This window comes from Chiloscyllium punctatum, chromosome 3 (assembly GCF_047496795.1).
Source record: "Chiloscyllium punctatum isolate Juve2018m chromosome 3, sChiPun1.3, whole genome shotgun sequence".
In the NCBI taxonomy this organism is placed as follows: domain Eukaryota; kingdom Metazoa; phylum Chordata; class Chondrichthyes; order Orectolobiformes; family Hemiscylliidae; genus Chiloscyllium; species Chiloscyllium punctatum.
The window spans coordinates 12,558,362-12,579,297 of NC_092741.1; the positions used below are offsets into that span (position 1 = coordinate 12,558,362).

The window sequence follows — 20,936 nt, forward strand, 5'->3', positions numbered from 1 at the left end:
CATTCTATCTACTGTTTGTCTGAAAGCCCTGACATTGAATTTAGCATCAGTGACTGCTTGTTCTCGTCTCCCTAACTTTATGGATCAGAGTGTGCATTGGTAAGATACTTGATAGTATGTTCCTGCAAATCTCAGCAGAGCTGGAGAGATACAGATTTGTGCTTTTAAGTTTTGGTTTGTACCTGATCTCGGTAATATTGCTGTGGGGAGATTCTGAAGAATGAAATGTTCATCAGGAAGGAGACCATTAGCTATTGCATCTGCAAGGCACTTGTTGAATGGGCAACAAGCTGGGACAGTTATTCTCCTGGGATGCTTCCCCTATCTTTTATAGACGTTAGTGCTTGGTATGGAGTGCCACAGGGATGAGTTATTGTGAGAAATCATGAGAATTTCCTAATTATTGTCGCCCATGCCCAGAAGAACTGTGGAGCTCTTTTACTCTAGTTATTCTTAGTTATACTTTTGAGGGTGAGGAGATTGAGTTGCAGGAATTTGGATTCCTAAAGAATTTCTAAAGAGGGCTACAGATGCTTCGGATTTGAGTGACACGTTTAGACAGTGGATATGGACTGGCTCAGGCTTGAAGGAACTGGTAATTGGAAGCTGCTTGAATACTTCTAGAGCATAGAACATAGAACATCACAGCACAGTTCAGGCCCTTCAGCACTCGACATTGTGCCAATCTGTGAAACCAATCTAACCTACACTATTCCATTTTCATCCATATATTTATCCAATGACCATTTAAATGCTCTTAAAATTGGCGAGTCTACTACTGTTGCAGAAAGGGTGTTCCATATCCTTACTACTCTCTGAGAAAAGAACCTACCTCTGACATCTGTCCTATATCTATCACCCCGTCAATTGAAAGCTATGTCCCCTCGTGCTAGTCATCACCATCTGAGAAAAAAGGCTCTCCCTGTCCACCCTAAGTAACCCTCTGATTATCCTACATGTCTCAATTAAGTTATCTCTCAACCTTCTTCTCTCTAACAAAAACAGCCTCAAGTCCTTCTGCCTTTCCTCGTAAGACATTCCTTCTATACCAGGCAACATCCTGGTAAATCTCCTCTGCACCCTTTCCAAAGCTTCCACATCCTTTCTACAGTGCGGTGACCAGAACTGTATGCAATACTCTAACTGCAGCCACACCAGAGTGTTGTACAGCTGCAACATGATCTCATGGCTCCGAAACTCAATCTCTCTACCAATAAAAGCTAACACACCGTATGCCTTCTTAACAACCCTCTCAACCTGGTTGGCAACTTTCAGGGAACTATGTATATGGACACCGAGATTTCTCTGCTCATCCACACGACCAAGAATCTTACCATTAGCCCAGTACTCTATATTCCTGTTGCTCTTTCTAAAGTGAATCACCTCACACTTTTCCACATTGAACTCCATTTGCCACCTCTCAGCCCAGCTCTGCAGCTTATCTATGTCCCTCTGTAACCTGCAACGTCCTTTGGCACTGCCCACAACTCCACTGACCTTAGTGTCATCTGCAAATTTACTAACCCATCCTTCTATGCCCTCATCCAGGTCATTTATAAAAATGACAAACAGCAGTGGACCCAAAACAGATCCTTATGGTACACTACTAGTAACTGAACTCCGGGATAACCACTTGCCATCAAACACCACTCTGTCTTGTTCCAACTCGCCAATTTCTGATCCAAACCACTAAATTACCCTCACTCCCATGCTTGTGTGTTTTCTGCAACAGCCTACTGTGGGGAACCTTATAAATGCCTTACTGAAATCCGTATACGCCACATCAATGGCTTTACCTGCATCCACCTGTTTGGTCACCTTCTCAAAGAACTCAGTAAGGTTTGTGAGTCACAACCTACCTTTCACAAAACCATGTTGACTATCCCTAATCAAATTATTCCTTTCGAGATGATTATAAATCCTTTCCAACACTTTACCCATGACCGACATAAGGTAAAAGAGAGAACCTCTATGCACATACCCTAGAATCTTGCATGTTTAAATTAGGATACAATTAGGAACACACGACCAAGGCAAAAGAGTAGGCCATTCAGCCCTGTGAGCTAGCCTCGCCATTCAATAAGGTCATGGCTCATCTGACTATAACCTTAGATCCACAACTCTAACTTCTCCTGGTAACCCTTCAGCCCCTTTTTTACTAAGAGTCCATCTGTCCCTACCTTAAAAACATTGGTTTCCATTGTCTTTTCCAGAAGAGAATTCCAAAGGCTCAGGAACCTCAGAAATAAATGTCCCCTCAGCACTGGTTTAAGTGGGTGACGCTGGATTTTTAAACAGTAATCCCGAGTTCTAGATTCTCCTTTCAGAGAAATCACGCTGTGCACAACCTTTGGGAGCTGATATCTTTCAATTGGGTTGCCTCTTGGTCTTGTAAACTCTGGCAGATAGTTCAGCCTGTCAGTTCTGTCCTTGTAAGATAGCTGGCCATTGCAGGTATGAGTATGGTAGACATTTACTGAAGTGCTTCCAATACATTTGTGCACTTGCTTAAATAATGTGACCAATGCTGTGTACAGTACTTTAATGGTTGCATCGGCGCACAGCTCAACTGAAGTACAACCCCCTGGCCTTGGTATTCCTTCCCTCCCTGATACATGATGATGTTGTGTTGCTTTTCTAATTATTTGCTGTACCTGCAGCTCTTTGCAAATCATGCCCCAGGACGCACACATCCCTCTGCACGCCAGCACTTGACAATCTCTCACCATTGAGATAACATAGTACTTTTGTAACTCTTCCTGCCAAATTGGACAAATTCACATTTTCCTACATTGTATTTGTTAGGTCTTCTCAGTCTTCTCTCATTCACATAACCTGCTAGTGTCTATTTTGTAGCCTCCTTATGTGCTCTCCATTACTCATTTTTCTATCTTATTTTTGTGTCATCAGCAAATTTGGCAACAAACCTTTCTTCCTTTTGTCCAAGTGATTTCTGCAAGTTATAAATAATTGAGATAAAAAATCAGAAATTGCTAGAAAAACTGAGCAGGTCAGGCAGCATCTGTGGAGAGAAAGCAGAGTTTCCATTTTGGGTCCAGTGACCCTTCTTCAGAACTGGTTGTAGCTGGGAAAAGGTTGGTGTTGATGCTAGAGAAGGGGTGGGGGGAGGCGGAAGGAGTAAATGATAGGTGGAGATGGAACCCAGAGAGACAGTGAAAACAGTTGGGTAGACAAAGGAGTGGGTAAACGTCAGCCTGGGAGAATGAATGGTTGCTAATGGGGACTCTTATTGGCTGACAATGGGTTGGTTGTGCTGGCAGCCCATGTAATGACAAGATCTGGTACCTCACCAAATGCCTTCTGGAAGTCTAAACATACCAAATTGATAAAATCCCCATTATCCAGATTGCTTGGTACATTTTCAACTAACTCGAGTAAATTAGTCAAACAAGACTTCCCATTCGTAAAACTGTGCTGACTCTGATGGATCACATTCTGACTTTCCAAATTTCCTGTTATTATTGTTTCAAACAATTTCCCAATGACACATGTACAACTAATTGATCTATAGTTTCCTACTTTCTGTTTCCTTCCCTATTTGAGCAAGGGCATTATATTAGCATTTTTCCAATCGATTGGAACCTTTGCCATATCCAGGCAGTTTTGGAATATTATAACCAACGGATCCACTATCTCTGCTGCCAGCTCCTTTAAGACCCTAGGATGCAGGCCATCAGGCCCTGCAGACTTATCTGCCTTCGATCCTAATGGTTTGGTCTGTACTTTTTCCCTAATGATGATGTTTGTTGTAAGTTCCTCCTTTTCATTAATCTCTGTATTTTCTGTTACGATTGGAATGATACTGGTGTTCTCCACTCTGAAAACTGAGGTAAAATATTGATTTAGATCGCTGCCATTCCTGTGCTTGCCACTGTTAACTCACCAGCCTTATCCTCCAAGGATCTAACATTCTCTTTAGCTACTCTCTTCCCGAGTTTTGAGAAGATTTGTAGCTCAAGTTGAGGTTCTGGATGTAGGTTTGCTCACTGAGCTGGAAGGTTCACTTTAAGATGTTTTGTCACCATACTAGGTAACATCTTCAGTGAGCCTCCAGATGAAGCACTGCTGGTATTTCCTGCTTTCTATTTATTTTTTTGGGTTTTCTTGGATTGATGATGTCATTTCCTGTGGTGATGTAATTTCCAGTTCTTTTTCTGAGAGGTTGGTAAATGGGATCCAGTCAATGTGTTTGTTCATAGGGTTCTAACCGGCCCCTGCTGGGGCTATTTGATCAGTGGCTGGATGGTACCCGATCTTAGGCTGGGTGGATAAGAGACTTGGGAGGCAGGGATTCCAGCTGATCTCTCAAATTTAGAAACATAGAAAATTGGTGCAGAAGTAGGTCATTCAGGCTCACTGCCTTTATTCCTGATGAAGGGCTTTTGCCCGAAATGTCAATTTCTCTGCTCCTTGGACGCTGCCTGAACTGCTGTGCTCTTCCAGCACCACTAATCCAGAATCTGGTTTCCAGCATCTGCAGTCATTTTTTTTACCAGGCCGCTGAACCTGCTGCACCATTCACTGTGATTATGACCAATCCTCCACCTCAGGACCTTGTTCCCAGTTGTTTCCCATACTCTTTGATCCCTTTAGCCCTAAGGACAATATCTAATTCCTTTTTGAAAACTTTCAGTATTTTGGCCTCAACTGCTTTCTGTCACAGAGAATTCCACAAACTCACCACTCTCTGGATGAAGAAATTTCTCCTCATCTTAGTTCGAAATGGCCTACCCCACATCTTGAGACTGTGGTCTTGTTTCTGGATCCTCCAGTCATTGGGAGTATTCTTCCTGCCTTTACCTGTCACGTCCTGTTAAAATGTTTGCCTCCAAATTGCCAGACTGTTTCTGCACCATCCAGCATTGCATTAACAGTAATTTTGTCCAATTAAATATTGGGAAGTGTTGCAACCAAGGCTGAAGGAGATGGTACAATGATGACAGGAGGAATGTTTTGATTATCAAACGCTACTGGTCCACAAGTCACACCATTGAAAATGTAACAGTACAAATGTTTTGACTCAATCACCAAAATGGCCTTATGTTTCACTTTGAGTACTGCTATCCACAGGAAGAGTCACATCCACTGTCCTAAGTTCCTCTAATGAAGTTAAAAAAAAATCCATTTAACATAAATAATAACTTTTAAAAAAGAAGTGCCAAAACTGGTTAAGATTTAAATTGTAATCCACAATCCAAACACAATCCTTCTCATCCCAAAAGAAACATACTCACATCCACACCATGTACAGCACAGCCATGCATTGATTATATTTCAGCAGAGCAAAAAAAAACACCTTTGTTGGCAATTGTCTGGAAAAACAAAAAAAATGGAATTTGACAAATACACCCATCAGACTTCATGTTGATGAAACTAAATTGTTGAAAGCTGGAGATAATAACAGGTCTTCCAATCAAGGCTGTGATTTACACATATCGAGCTAGTTCAAAGTCTTTGGAAAGTGATCACAGATAAGGCTATACAAGCTAACGAAGGGACTGAGATGTGGAAACTTCATCAGGTTCTCAAATAATTCAATCTAAAAACGGAGGCTGAAACTTGTTTTTCTTATAAGCTTGAGAGGATTTTTTCCTTCTGGCTCCCTAGATTTTTTAAACATAAACCAAGACCAAAAAGGATTCTGAAAGATGTGTTGCTGAATCTGAAAAGTTCACTCTGACTTCTCTGCACAGGTGCTGCCAGACATGCTGAGTTTTTCCAGCAGTTTCTGTATTTGTACCAAAAAGTGTTGGTAGGCAACCACCTGGACAAAGCCCCATAGTATCATCCAATGAGTTTGTCTGAAACTAAGGACCCTTCACTTTCTGTATTAAAGCTTTGCCTGGCTGTTTTTCCTAAAATTATTTGACTTTCTGTAATTAAGTGGCTTAGAGCCCACCTCATTGTTGACCTTCTTGACCTTGGAGTGTCAGTATGTTTATAGTACTGTCGGGCAGGGTGTAACAGGATGTTGACCCAGCAACATTGAAGGAACGGTGATCCGCTTCCAATATGGACTGAATATTGGATGTTTGTGAATATGGTGCCAATCAAGTGGGCTTAAAGGAGCCTTCCACATCCATCACAGTTTTACTTGCACATCCACTAATATCATTTATTGTATCCGTTGCTCCCGATGCGGTCTCCTCTACATTGGGGAGACTGGGCGCCTCCTACCAGAGCGCTTTAGGGAACATCTCTGGGACACCCGCACCAATCAACCACACCGCCCCGTGGCCCAACATTTCAACTCCCCCTCCCACTCTGCGGAGGACATGGAGGTCCTGGGCCTCCTTTGCCGCCGCTCCCTCACCACCAGACGCCTGGAGAAAGAGCGCCTCATCTTCCGCCTCGGAACACTTCAACCCCAGGGCATCAATGTGAACTTCAACAGTTTCCTCATTTCCCCTTCCCCCACCTCACCCTAGTTCCAAACTTCCAGCTCAGCACTGTCCCCATGACTTGTCCGGACTTGTCCTACCTGTCAATCTCCTTTTCCACCTATCCACTCCACCCTCTCCTCCCTGACCTATCACCTTCATCCCCTCCCCCACTCACCTATTGTACTCTATGCTACTTTCTTCTCACCCCCACCCTCCTCTAGCTTATCTCTCCACGCTTCAGGCTCTCTGCCTTTATTCCTGATGAAGGGCTTTTGCCCGAAACGTTGATTTCGCTGCTCGTTGGATGCTGCCTGAACTGCTGTGCTCTTCCAGCATCACTAATCCAGAATTTGGATGAAAGCTGTTGAGCGTCTTGAGTATTTTTTGGAACTTCAAAGTATGGGCAAGTATGGAGTGTTCCATGATGCTCCTGACTGTCTTGATGATGGTATAAGGCTTTGGGGAGATAGTGAGTAAGATATCCTCCACAAAATTCCTTGCCTCTAACCTGCTGTTGTAGCCACAGTACTGATATGGTCCATTCAAATCCAAGGAAGCTGATTGTGGTGACTTCAGTGATGGTCACATTAGTTTCTGCTGTCCTTGTTAATCATTCAACCTTGGATGTTCTTTTTCTGTACGGTTGGTTTTGACTCAGTCTCTGAAGGAATCTTTATCTTTGGAGGTCTCACATGTACATTCTTTGTTCATTTTACAAGCTTTCGGATGTTTGGTGGAGATGAATGGATTTGCATTATATTACTCAAAGTTTCTTTTCCCTCTTATCTCACTATCTGTAGGCTTGATGGAGAAGTGTATATCTCAACGCAAAATAAAGGCTTTGGCCTGGCAGCTCAAGAACCCTGGATTCAGTTTACCACTATCCGGGAAAATATCCTTTTTGGAAATAAGTACGATGCCAAGCAGTACCAAGAAGTGATTGAAGCTTGTGCACTGTCAGAGGATCTTAATGTATGAAATTTATAACTTATTTATAATGTCTAAAATACAAAGAGTAATTCTAGTTGTAATGATCCAGACTCTTCATTGATATAATTGGGTGACTTTACTGAAATTTACTGACACTTCCTCTTTCTAAATCAGTAGTGTCAATGTCACAGGTGATTACAGCGTAAATACTAGCACTCATTAGAAAAGGCCCTCATCAAATGAAACAAGCTGATTTCTTCTCCCCCTGCCTATCTTTCCCATCATCAAAACAGCAGCAATTTACCTTGCAACTGATATTGATAAGGGAGCCTTGAGTGGGGTCAGTGGAAGAGCTCATCATAATATTCCAATGTTCCCTAGATACCGGGGAGGTATTCAAAGAGTTGAGGAGAAGGTGACGCCATCATTCAGGCAAGGTGTAAGGCTGTTGCTGGTAACTGCAGGCTTGTAAGATCGACATCAGTGCTGGGATGGCTTTTGAAAACACAAATCAGGGAATCACAAGTTCTTAGAGAGTTTGAGTTAATTCTGGAGAACCAGCATGGAGTTGTAAAAGATAGATTGTGTTTGACTATTTGAATGTTCTGATGAAGAAACTGAAGGTTTTTGAGGAGAATGGTGTCTGTATAGATTCTAGGACAGCCTAAACAACAGAGTATGACATAAAAGGTTGGTTAACAAATTGGAGTACATGGAAGAGGCAGGTCAGTGTCAGCTTGGATAAGTAATTGGGCTCAAGAAAGAGATCGCACGATATGATAAATGGTTTTGTTTCCATCTTGAGGATGGTTCACATTGGTGTTTTCCGAGGATCAGTGCTTTGACCAGTGTATTTTTGAAAAGGATTATAATTTACTTGGATTTTGGAATACAGAATGTATTTTTAAAATTTATTGATGATATCAATTTTGGAGACATGGTAAACCATCATGAGGATGACACCAATTAACGACAATAGAACATGGGTTCACAGAATGGCCACCTCAGTGACAAATGAAATCCAATAGAGCGATGTGAACTGATGGAGAGTGAGATGCACAATAGATTCATTGATAGTTTTAAAGAATGTTCAAATGTACAGTGACCTGGGGATTTATTTGCATAAATGTTTGAAAATACCAGGAAATTGTGAAAAAATAATTAATATCTGAATACTTCTGAAATGTTCTGAGGGTTTCTGCCTCTGCCACCCTTATAGGCAGTGAGTTCCAGATTTCCATCAGCACCTGGGTGAAAACGGTTTTTTCTCACTTTACCTTAAATCTTTGCAGTTGGTCATTGATTCCCTCAGGAAGAGATAACGTTTCTTCCTGTCTACACGACCTATGTCTCTCATAATTTTAAACGTCCGAAATCATATTCTCTGTTAATCCTGTCTGCATGAAGGAAAGCATTCTCAGTTTGTCCAGCCTTTCTTTAGAACTGAAACTCTGCAGCCTAGGCAGCATCCTGGTAAATCTCTTCTCCACCCTCTCCAGTGCTACCATGTCCCTCCTGTAATGTGCAGAACTGCACAACTGGTCCCTGGCAGCTATCTTGTTATGAATGCTAGGTGCAATCAGATACAGAGCCTTTGGTTTTATCTTTTTATTGTTATTACCCCTCACCATATCTGCTTGTTCACATTTGGCTTGCATGCTCTGTCCCTTCCTGCCAATCTGTGATCATCATTTCCTTTCTTGCTGCCTTGCTGTCTTCTCAAGGCTCATTGACCCAGCTTCCCAAGCTGATTGCTGAACCCACTATTTAGTTTGTAGTTCTCTCTCTGTCTATGGGACTGATGCGAGTGCCCTAGAATTGAAATCCATTTCCGCTGCACAGATCATTCATACATGTGTTGACCTTTCCAATCTCATTTATTCGATGTCAGTTTGCAATTCCTGCACACCTGCTGCTCTGTTCTTCCATGGGATGGAGGTTCCAGGTGTGGAATATGCTGTTCAATCACAAATTGCCATTGTATTTATAGCCTTCAATCACACTAACCCAGAACTGCAACAGAGATCTTAATTGTAACTGTTACTTGGATCTAGATTCTGCCGAATGGTGATCAGACAGAGGTTGGTGAGAGCGGAGTGACCCTCAGTGGTGGACAGAAAGCTCGTGTCGCCCTAGCCAGAGCTGTTTACATGGTAACTTCAGTTATTTTGCAGGGTTCAAGTATTTACAACCAAAGAGATTTGTAATTGCTAATGGCCAGCATGGTTGGAAAATCCTTGTTTGTGTTCCTGTGCAAGGTTGAGAAAAGCAAGGCATTCCCAAATGGAATGACCTGGGAGGGAAAGTTTGGAGGAATTCATGTCAAATTGCAAGTGACTGAGATGACGCATACACAAATGGCAAGAATAGAGTGTGATATTCATCCCAGAGAGCTGGTTCGGTCTTCAGTTTAGTCTTAGCTGAACTGTCCATTTATCTTTTCTCCATATTCTTTGTCTGAACAAGTTATCTCTCAGATGTATGTTTTTCAATTAACCTAGTCTCAACAGTATTTTTGATCAAGAATATTTCAGCTTTTCTTGATCCTTTGAGTGAGGAGATGCTTTGTGACACCATGTTTTGCTATTGTCTAATCTCATGAATACAGATATATTTACCAATCTTTCTGCTTAATATTTGATTTTGAGACTTTGGGATTGGGGGGTGTGAAGGAGTTTAATAAAGAAAATTAATTCAAGAACTTACTAATCCTTGTTGTCTTCTACAGGATAAAGAACTATACCTCCTTGATGACCCATTAGCTGCCGTAGATAAGGATGTAGCCAAACACCTGTTGGAAAAATGTATTTTGGGAGTTTTGAAAGATAAAACTGTCATCCTTTGTACACATCGGACAGAGTTTTTGGATATGGCTGATGTAGTAGTGTTAATGGAAGATGGAAGGATTGTAAAGACAGGTGAGTTATTCACTCCCAAATTAAATACAGATATCTGGTACTGTTCTGTAAGAGCCTGTAGGCTTCCATCTTAAGTCCTCAGTTTATGCTGCATTTGCTTGTGTCATTTGGCTCTCTCAGAGAGGGCAAAATGAACTTGGGTTTGTTGTTGTGTTCTTATTGTTCAAGTATATGGAGATGGTACTGCAGTGTTAATAATGCTGGACAAGTAATCCAGGGACTCAGATTAATGCTCACTGGAGAAGAGTTCAAATCCTGCCATGGCAAGGTATGGAATTGAAATTCAGTGAACGAATAGAATGGCAGAATTGTTACAGAGCAAAAACCAGCTCTTCGGGCCATTGCATTTGTGCTGGCACTCAAAATGAGCATCTCATCTTCTGCCATTCCTTCCTCTTCTCCCTGTAACTCATTAATCTTTATCAAAAAATGACGTAATTCCCTTTTGAATGTCTCAGTTGAATCTGTTTCCAACATGTTATCAGACAGTGGATATTAGCCGCTAGTCAGCAGTTATGTGAAAATGTTTATCCTCCGGTTACTTTGGCATTTTTTCCAAACCAGTTTAAATCTGTGCCCCCTTGTGTTCTTGATCCTGAGACATGTGAACAGTTTCATCCTATCCACTCTGTCCAGAGCTCTGCTGATTTTGAAGACATTGATCAGATCTCCTCTTATTGTCTCCTCTCCAAGAAAAACACCATCCCAACTTCTCCAATCTATCTACCTAACTGGCACTCCTCATCCTGGAATCATTCCCGTCAACCTGTTTTGCACTGTCTCGAATTCCTTTGCATCCTCAGCTGAGCTGGTGTTTGCTACAAGTTCAGGATGACCTCCATGTAATATATACTCCCATCGATACAAAATCTATCATTTTGTCATCTATACCCCCATTAAGTTCAATTAATTGTAAAAAATTCTGAATGGAATGCTAGTCTCTGATGGGACCATCAATAATATCACTTGCCATAAAAAAAATCAAAAAAGATTTGCACTACAAGTGATTTCATCACCACCGATACGTTGTCTCATGAGTAAACAGCCTGATTTGATGATGGACATCCGTAGAACCGGTTCTTGGTGCCTGGGGAGCTTCTGCAACTGCGCCATGTCTGGCTAACTTCTGTGTTTGGTATAGATTGCCCTTAGAAAATGCTGAACCAAGTGCTGACCTCCATCTGGGTTTTTCTGCTGCAGTGCTTTCACAAAAGAAGTAATACTCAATCTGCTCTGTTTTAGGGTGACCTTGTCTCATTTGTACTGATGCCTGTGAAATTGCTTGCCCTGAGACAGTCCCTCATAGGAGGTTTGCTTGAAGTTTCTCTTGTCATCCTTGCAGGGACGCAGCCTTCCCATTGAAGGGGAATTATTGAAAACTGGCCTCTGTGTTGTTGAGATGAAAGTGGGTACTGCAGATGCTGGACATCAGAGTCCAGATTAGAGTGGTGCTGGAAAAGCACAGCAGGTCAGGCAGCATGCGAGGAGCAGGGAAATCGACGTTTCGGGCAAAATCCCTTCATCAGGAAAATGTCGATTCCCCTGCTCCTCGGATTCCTGATGAAGGCCTTTCTCCCGAAACGTCGATTTTCCTGCTCCTCGGATGCTGCCTGACCTGTTGTGCTTTTCCAGCACCACTCTAATTTTGACTCTGTGTTATTGAGCTGAGCACAAGGAAGGACTTTGTTGTTTGTGTTTTTTTCCTGCCATCCAATTCTCATTACTGTACCTTTGGGAAAAAGCATTTCCAAACCTTTGTTAATTTTGGTGGGGCTTGTGATCTCACTTACCTAATATATGCAGTCACTGGTTCATTAACGTTTATCTGATAGCTTTGTAAGTTCGTTCAAAAGCAGCAGTTTAGAAATATTAGTTAATTAGACAATGAAAAGTATATAATTAGGGGAGGATTACTGACCCCTGAGTGCAAACATGCAGTTGAGGTGGAATGTGTTGGTCTCTTTAAAGTTGTGGAGGCAGCAATCTGCACTGAATCAGAGGGGTTAGGGAACTCATCCCTTGGTCTTCCTCCTCCTTTTCTAGCCTGGTCTTCCACCTGGAGGAAACAGCTCTCTGAGACTACATTCTGCCCCTCAACACTTGTTGATCTACCCTGTATCTCGAGGGGAGACACCTTAGGCTGTGGCCATCAATTGTCTGAGTCGCTTTGGTCAGTGACGATGGGTCAGCTGGTCCTGAAGTTGGACACATTGGAACCAACAACATTGGAAGGGAAAAGGTTGAGACTCTGAAGGGAGATTACAGAGAGTTAGGCAGAAATTTAAAAAGGAGGTCCTCGAGGATAGTAATATCTGGATTACTCCCAGTGCTACGAGCTAGTGAGGGCAGGAATAGGAGGATAGAGCAGATGAATGCATGGCTGAGGAGCTGGTGTGTGGGAGAAGGATTCACATTTTTGGATCATTGGAATCTCTTTTGGGGTAGAAGTGACCTGTACAAGAAAGACAGATTGCACCTAAATTGGAAGGGGTCTAATATACTGGCAGGGAAATTAGCTCGAACTGCTTGGGAGGGTTTAAACTAGTAAGGTGGGGGGAGGGGGGGTGGGGTGGACCCAAGGAGATAGTGAGGAAAGAGATCGATCTGAGACGGGTACAGCTGAGAACAGAAGTGAGTCAAACAGTCAGGGCAGGCAGGGTCAAGGTAGGACTAATAAATTAAACTGCATTTATTTCAGTGCAAGGGGCCTAACAAGGAAGGCAGATGAACTCAGGGCATGGTAAGGAACATGGGACTGGGATATCATAGCAATTACGGAAACATGGCTCAGGGATGGGCAGGACAGGCAGCTTAATGTTCCAGGATACAAATGCTACAGGAAGGATAGAAAGGGAGGCAAGAGAGGAGGGGGAATGGCATTTTTAATAAGGGATAGCATTACAACTGTGCTGTGGGAGGATATTCCCGGAAATACATCCAGGGAAGTTATTTGGGTGGAACTGAGAAATAAGAAAGGGATGATCACCTTATTGGGATTGTATTATAGACCCCCCCCCCCGCCAATAGTCAGAGGGAAATTGAGAAACAAACTTGTAAGGTGATCTCAGCTATCTGTAAGAATAATAGGGTAGTTATGTAGGGGATTTTAACTTTCCAAACATCGACTGGGACTGCCATAGTGTTTCAGGTTTAGATGGAGACGAATTTCTTAAGTGTGTACAAGACAATTTTCTGATTCAGTGTGTGGATATACCTACGAGAGAAGGTGCAAAACTTGACCAACTCTTGGGAAATAAGGCAGGGCAGGTGACTGAGCTGTCAGTCGGGGAGCACTTAGGGACCAGCGACCATAATTGTATTCATTTTAAAATAGTAATGGAAAAGGATAGACCAGATCTAAAAGTTGAAGTTCTAAATTGGAGAAGGGACAATTTTGATGGTATTAGACTAGAACTTTCGAAAGCTGATTGGAGGCAGATGTTCGCAGGTAAAGGGACGGCTGGAAAATGGGAAGCCTTCACAAATGAGATAACACGAATCCAGAGAAAGTATATTCCTGTCAGGAAAAGCTGGTAGATATAGGGAATGCTGGATGACTAAAGAAATTGAGGGTTTGGTTAAGATAAAGAAGGAAGCATATGTCAAGTATACACAGGATAGATCGTGTGAATCCTTAGAAGAGTATAAAGAAAGGAGGATTATACTTAAGAGGGAAATCAGGAGGGCAAAACGGGGACATGAGATAGCTTTGGCAAATAGAATTAAGGAGAATCCAAAGGGTTTTTACAAATATATTAAGGACAAAAGGGTAACTAGGGAGAGAATAGGGCCCCTCAAAGATCAGCAAGGCGGCCTTTGTGTGGAGCCACAGAAAGTGGGGGAGATACTAAATGAATATTTTGCATCAGTATTTACTGTGGAAAAGGATATGGAAGATATAGACTGTAGGGAAATAGATGGTGACATCTTGCAAAATGTCCAGATTACAGAGGAGGAAGTGCTGGATGTCTTGAAACGGATAAATGTGGATAAATCCCCAGGACCTGATCAGGTGTACCCTCGAACTCTGTGGGAAGCTAGAGAAGTGATTGCTGGGCCTCTTGCTGAGATATTCGTATCATCGATAGTCACAGGTGAGGTGCCGGAAGACTGGAGGTTGGCAAATGTGGTGCCACTGTTTAAGAAGGGCGGTAAAGACAAGCCAGGAAACTATAGACTGGTGAGCCTGACCTCGGTGGTGGGCAAGTTGTTGGAGGAAATCCTGGGGGACAGGATGTACATGTATTTGGAAAGGCAAGGACTAATTAGGGATAGTCAACATGGCTTTGTGCATGGGAAATTTGGCGGCATGGTGGCACAGTAGTTAGCACTGCTGCCTCACAGCGCCAGAGACCTGGGTTCAATTCCCGCCTCAGGCGACTGACTGTGTGGAGTTTGCACGTTCTCCCCGTGTCTGCGTGGGTTTCCTCCGGGTAATCCGGTTTCCTCCCACAGTCCAAAGGCCTGCAGGTTAGGTGAATTGTCCATGCTAAATTGTCCGTAGTGTTAGGTAAGGGGTAAATGTAGGGGTATGGGTGGGTTGCGCTTCAGCGGGTCGGTGTGGACTTCAAGGGCCGATGGGCCTGTTTCCACACTGTAATGTAATCTAATCTAATCTAAATCATGTCTCACAAACTTGATTGAGTTTTTTGAAGAAGTAACAAAGAAGTTTGATGAGGGCAGAGCAATAGATGTGATCTATATGGTCTTCAGTAAGGCGTTCGACAAGGTTCCCCATGGGAGACTGATTAGTAAGGTTAGATCTCATGGAACACAGGGAGGACTAGCCATTTGGATACAGAACTGGCTCAAAGGTAGAAGACAGAGGGTGTTGGTGGAGGGTTGTTTTTCAGACTGGAGGCCTCTGACCAGTGGAGTGCCACAAGGATCAGTGCTGGGTCCTCTACGTTTTGTCATTTACATAAATGATTTGGATGTGAGCATAAGACTTACAGTTACTAAGTTTGCAGATGACACCAAAATTGGAGGTGTAGTGGACAGCGAAGAGGGTTACCTCAGATTACAACAGGATCTTGACCAGATGGGCCAATGGGTTGAGAAGTGGCAGATGGAATTTAATTCAGCTAAATGTGAGGTACTGCATTTTGGGAAAGCAAATCTTAGCAGGACCTATACACTTAATGGTAAGGTCCTAGGGAGTGTTGCTGAACAAAGAGACTTTGGAGTGCAGGTTCACAACTCCTTGAAAGTGGAGTCGCAGGTAGATAGGATAGTGAAGAAGGCGTTTGGTATGCTTTCCTTTATTGGTCAGAGTATTGAGTACAGGAGTTGGGAGGTCATGTTCTGGCTGTACAGGACATTAGTTCGGCCACTGTTGGAATATTGTGTGCAATTCTGGTTTCCTTTCTATCGGAAAGATGTTGTGAAACTTGAAAGAGTTCAGAAAAGATTTACAAGGATGTTGCTAGGGTTGGAGGATCTGAGCTACAGGGAGAGGCTGAACAGGCTGAGACTGTTTTCCCTGGAGTGTCGGAGGCTGAGGGGTGACCTTATAGAGGTTTACAAAATTATGAGGGGCATAGATAAGATAAATAGGCAAAATCTTTTCCCTGGGGTCGGGGAGTCCAGAACTAGAGGGCATAGGTTTAGGGTGAGAGGGGAAAGATATAAAAGAGACCTGAGGGGCAACTTTTTCACGCAGAGGGTGGTACGTGTATGGAATGAGCTGCCAGAGGAAGTGGTGGAGGCAGGTACAATTGCAACATTTAGGAGACATTTGGATGGGTATATGAATAGGAAAGGTTTGGAGGGATATGGGCCAGGTGCTGGCAGGTGGGACTAGATTGGGTTGGGATATCTGCTCGGCATGGATGCGTTGGACCGAAGGTCTGTTTCCATGCTGTACATCTCGATGACTCTAAGACTGTTGTCCCCTTGTCCAGTTCCATTTAAAGGTGAGAACAAATCCTTCTTATTTTCAAAAACATTGTGCTCAGAATTGGATCGTGCTGTGCCTGATAAATCTTGTGTTTACACTGGGATAGGATACTTAGGACTGTAATACAGTTCAATAATACCTGACACTACACAAGAAATGATCAATGTGAAATTGTTTTAAAAGGGACATCTGTTTTCAATTCTTGATCTAACTCCTTTAGCAGACCCATATTTCTGTCCCAAACAGCATGGGGGTGAGGATAATGGCCCTAGTATTTTAATTTTAATCATTTCTGTCTGTAAGTTTGCTTGCTGAGCTGCAAACTTCATTTTCAGATGTATCGTCATCATACTAGGTAATGTCATCAGTGAGCCTCCGGTGAAGCACTGGTGTTAGTGACCCACTTTCTATTTATGTGTTGAGGCTTTCTTGGGCTGGTGATGTCATTTCGTGTTATCTTTCTCAGAGGGTGGTAAATGGGGTCCAGGTAGATGTGTTTGTTGGTAGAGTTCCAGTTGGAATGCCATACTTCCAGGAATTCTTGTGCGTGTCTCTGTTTGGCTTGTCCTAGGATAGAAGTGGTGTCCTTCTTCATCTGTATGTAAGGATACTAGTGAGAGTGGGTCATGTCTTTTTGTGGCTAGTTGATGTTCATGTATCCTCGTGGCTAGTTTGTCCAATGTAGTGTTTGTTACAGTTCTTGCACAGTAATTTGCAAATGACATTGGTTTTGCTTGTCTGTATGGGGTCTTTCAAGTTCATTAGCTGCTGTTTTCGTGTGTTGGTGGGTTTGTGGGCTACCATGATGCCTAGGGGGTCTGAGTAGTCTGGCAGTCATTTCCGAGATGTCGTTGATGTAGGGGAGAGTGGCTACGGTTTCTGCACCACAGTCCTTGAAAAGCCACTTTGACTTTTCATAAACTGTGAGGGATAAGGAGTTACCGGTCCCCTCCAGTGAGCACAGTGTGTGAATTTGTGGTCTGCACCAGCCCATTATCCTGCACTGGTTAAAATTGGGTGAAACAGGTGTCAGAAAGCTTGTGCCTTTTTTTTCTAAAGGCTATTCCTTGGTAAAGGAGACTCTGTCTTTGATTTTTTTCAGAGGGTTAATAAACTGGGCTGGACTCCAATCAGTCTGGTTTGGTTCAGAGATGAAACGGATTTTGAGAGGCCTTTTGTTTATATGTAGACAAATGAGTCTTCAGGCCAAAGTGGTCATGTTTTAGAAGTGACCTGTATAAAGAAAGGGGAGTGATCAGCTCCCTAGCTGAGCTGAGCTGAGCAGTTTTAGTTCAGTCTGAACTGGGGAGAAGTTCAACAGGGAGCTGTGTGGGAACTCTCTCTCTCTCCTGCCCTTCAACTTGAACCAGGAAGCATGTGTTCCATTTATACTGGGCTTTAAAGGGAGTTTGCTTATTGGGACTGTTGTGTGTATTCGGAACAGCATAATTAAGTCTAGTTGGATAGACTGAGTTCTGTAGGGGTTCTTTATTTTGTTCTTTGTGTTTCATTGTGTAATTTTGTGAATACATTTTTTGCCTGTTTGAAAATCTAGTAGTCAGCCTAGCTATCTTACCCTGGGTAATTTTCACTGTACACTTAGCGAAACAAATTGTAAAGTTAGGTCTAGGACTGCCTGCTTAAGAATGTTTTGAGTGGTCTGGCCTAGTCCATAACCCAGGGAATGTGCCAGGAACCCTGGAATCGTGTTCCAGGTGCAGACTCTTAAAATCCGAAGAGTCTGTCAGACCCCATGAAAATACAGCTCCATATTGGCTGTCATATGGTTAACACAAAAACTTGACTTCTAGTGGACAGCTTGTCAGGATCCATCTTGTGATTGAACAAAAGCTTATCCTTTGGGGTGAGGTAGCTCAGTTGGCTGGATGGCTGGTTTGTGATGCAGAGTGATGCCAACAGCACAGGTTCACTTCCTGCACTGATTAAGGCAACTGGAAAGCCCCGAACCTCATGAACCTTGCTCTTCCCATGCAGGAAGCAGACGGTGACAGTCAAGGTCTGCTTGTGTGACTGAAAGCCTGCCTCCAGAGGAATTCCACAGTGATCAGGGTTGGGGCCTTTGCTGTTAGTGGTGTATAGAAACAATCTAACTGTAATGTAGGATATTTGATGAGTAAGTTCACGGATGATATAGTGTATTGGGAAATAGTGAGGAGGATAGAGATGGGCTCGTCAGATGGGCTCGTCAGATGGGCTCGTCAGTGGCAAATGGAATTCTACCTGGATAAATATGAGGTGATGCATTTGGTCAGGATAAACAAGGCAAGATGCCACTGTTACCATCAGTGGATATGTCCTGTCCCACTGGCAGGACACACCCAGCAGAGGTGGCAGCACAGTGGGATACAGTCAGGAGGGAGTTGCCCCAGGAGTCTTCAACGTTGAATCTGGGCCTCTGGAAATCTCATGGCTTTAGGTTAAATATGGGCAAGAAAACCTCCTACTGATTCCCAAGTACTGCCCTCTGTTGACTGATGAGTCGGTACTCTTTCATGTTGAACAGTCCTTGAGGAAGCACTGAGGATGGGCAAGTGAACAAAACATAGTCTGGATTTCACTGTCCATCACCAAGAGTGCCATTCCTGACCAAGCTGGTCAAATCCTAAAGGATCCTTACAATCTGACTTCAGCAAAAGCATCTGACCACCACACTATCTGTTTGAAGGCAAAATGCATCTTCAAGTTGAGAATGCCATCCTTTGCGTGCTGTGGCACTGTCACCATGCGCAGTGGGATATATTCAAACAGATCTAGCAACTCAAAACCGAGCATCCATGAGGTGCTATGGGCCATCAACAGCAGAACAATTGTACTCCAGCACAATCTACAACCTCATGGCCCGACATATTCCCCACTCAACCATTGCTGTCAAGCCAGGGGTTCAATCCTGTTTCAAGAGCTTGCCAGGAACAACAGCAGGCATATCACAAAGCAGGACGACTTCCAACCAAACAGCACAAGCAACAAAGCGAAGTGATGTCACAGCCTGTGGATCAGATCTAAGCTCTGCCACATCCAGTTGTGCATGGTGGTGGACAATTAAACAACTCAGTGGTGGAGGCAGCTTCACCATTATCCCCATCCTTAACCATGGGAGAAGTTGAGCGCAAGATATAAGACTGAAGCATTTGCAATCATCTTCAGCCAGAAGTACCAAGTGGATAATCAATCTCGGCCTCCTCCAATGGTCCCTAGCACTACACATACTAGTCTTCAGCCAACCTGATATCAAGAAATCATGCAATCATAGAAAGCAGGCCATTCGCACCCTTGAGTCCACACCGACCCTTCGAGGAGCATCCTGCCCCCTCCCATCCCCCATCTTGTTCTTGTCACCTGCATATTCATTCACCTGCCCATTCCTGGACACTGTGGGTAATTTAGCATGGCCAGTTCACCTGATCTGCACATGTTTGACTGTGGGAGGAAACCAGAGTATGCAGAGGAACCCCTACACAGACACAGGGAATGTGCAAACTCCACACAGTCACCCGAGGTTGGGATCGAACCTGGGTCAATGGTGCTGTAAGGCTGCAGTGCTAACCACTGTGGTGCCTGATATAGAGTAATATGGTTAGAGACATTGGACACTTCAAAGACTTTGGGCCCTAACAAAAATATGGCTATCGCACTGAAGACTTGTGTTCCAGAATTGACCACTCCCCTAGTTCCAGTCCAGTTCCAATGTGGAAAATTGCCCAGGTGCATGCAAAAAGCAGTTACCACCCCATCAGTCTACTCTCTGTGATTAGTGAAGTGATGGAAGGTGTCTTCAACAGTGTTATCAAACAGCACCTGCTCAGCAATAACCTGCTCAGTGACACCAAGTTTGGGTTCTGCCAGGGCCACTCTGCTCATGACCTCATTACAGCCTTGGGTCAAACATGGACAAAGGAGCTGAATTCCAGAGGGGAGGGGAGAGGGACAGCCATTCACATCAAGGCTGTATTCAGCCGAGTGTGGCATCAAGGAGTCCTAGTACAACTGGAATTGGATTCATTGTTGGAGTCGTACCTGGCAAATAGGAAGATAGTCCTGGTTGTTAGAAATCAGTCACCTCAGTCAGGATGTTTGCCGATGATTGCACAATGTTTTGCAAATACTCACACCTTCAGATACTGAAGCAGTGATGAACAAATGCAACAGGACCTGGAAAATATTCAGGCTTTGGCTGACAAGTGGCAAGTCACATTTATGCCAGGCACTAACCATCTCCAATAACAGACAGTCTAATCACTATACCTTGCCTTTCAACGGTGTTACCGTCATTGAATCCCCCATGAGCAACATCCTTGGGGTTGCCATTGACCAGAAACTCAAGTGAAATTACCATGTAAACACAGTGGTCACAAGAGCAGGTCAGAGGCTAGGAATACTATGGCAAGTAACTGCCCTCCAGACTCCTCAAAGCTTGTCCACCATCTACAAAGCACAAGTCAGGAGAATACTCCCCACTTGCCTGGATAGTTGCAACTCCAACAACACTGAAGAAGCTTGACACCATCCAGGAGAAAGCAGCCCACTTGATAGTCACCACATCCACAAATATCTACTCCCTCCACCAGAGATGCTCAGTAGCAGCAGTGTGTCCTATCTATAAGATGCACTGCAGAAATTCACCAAAGATCCTCAGACAAACCAAGACCACTTCCTCCTAGAAGGACAAGAATGGCAGATACATGGGAATGCAACCATCTTCAAGCCACTCTCCATCCTGACTTGGAAATATATCGCCATTCCTTCAGTGTTGCTGGGCCAAAATCC

General features: G+C 43.5%; 1 protein-coding gene across 1 annotated transcript in view; it reads left to right on the top strand.

Moving 5' to 3' along the window:
- The window catches only part of abcc10 (ATP-binding cassette, sub-family C (CFTR/MRP), member 10), a 306,950-nt gene that overhangs the window by 43,254 nt on the left and 242,760 nt on the right, over positions 1-20,936 (top strand). The window contains exons 8-10 of the mRNA XM_072548805.1: positions 7,205-7,376; positions 9,389-9,487; positions 10,063-10,252. Of these exons, the coding sequence (XP_072404906.1) occupies positions 7,205-7,376; positions 9,389-9,487; positions 10,063-10,252 (461 nt within the window). The remainder of the gene's footprint in view (positions 1-7,204; positions 7,377-9,388; positions 9,488-10,062; positions 10,253-20,936) is intronic.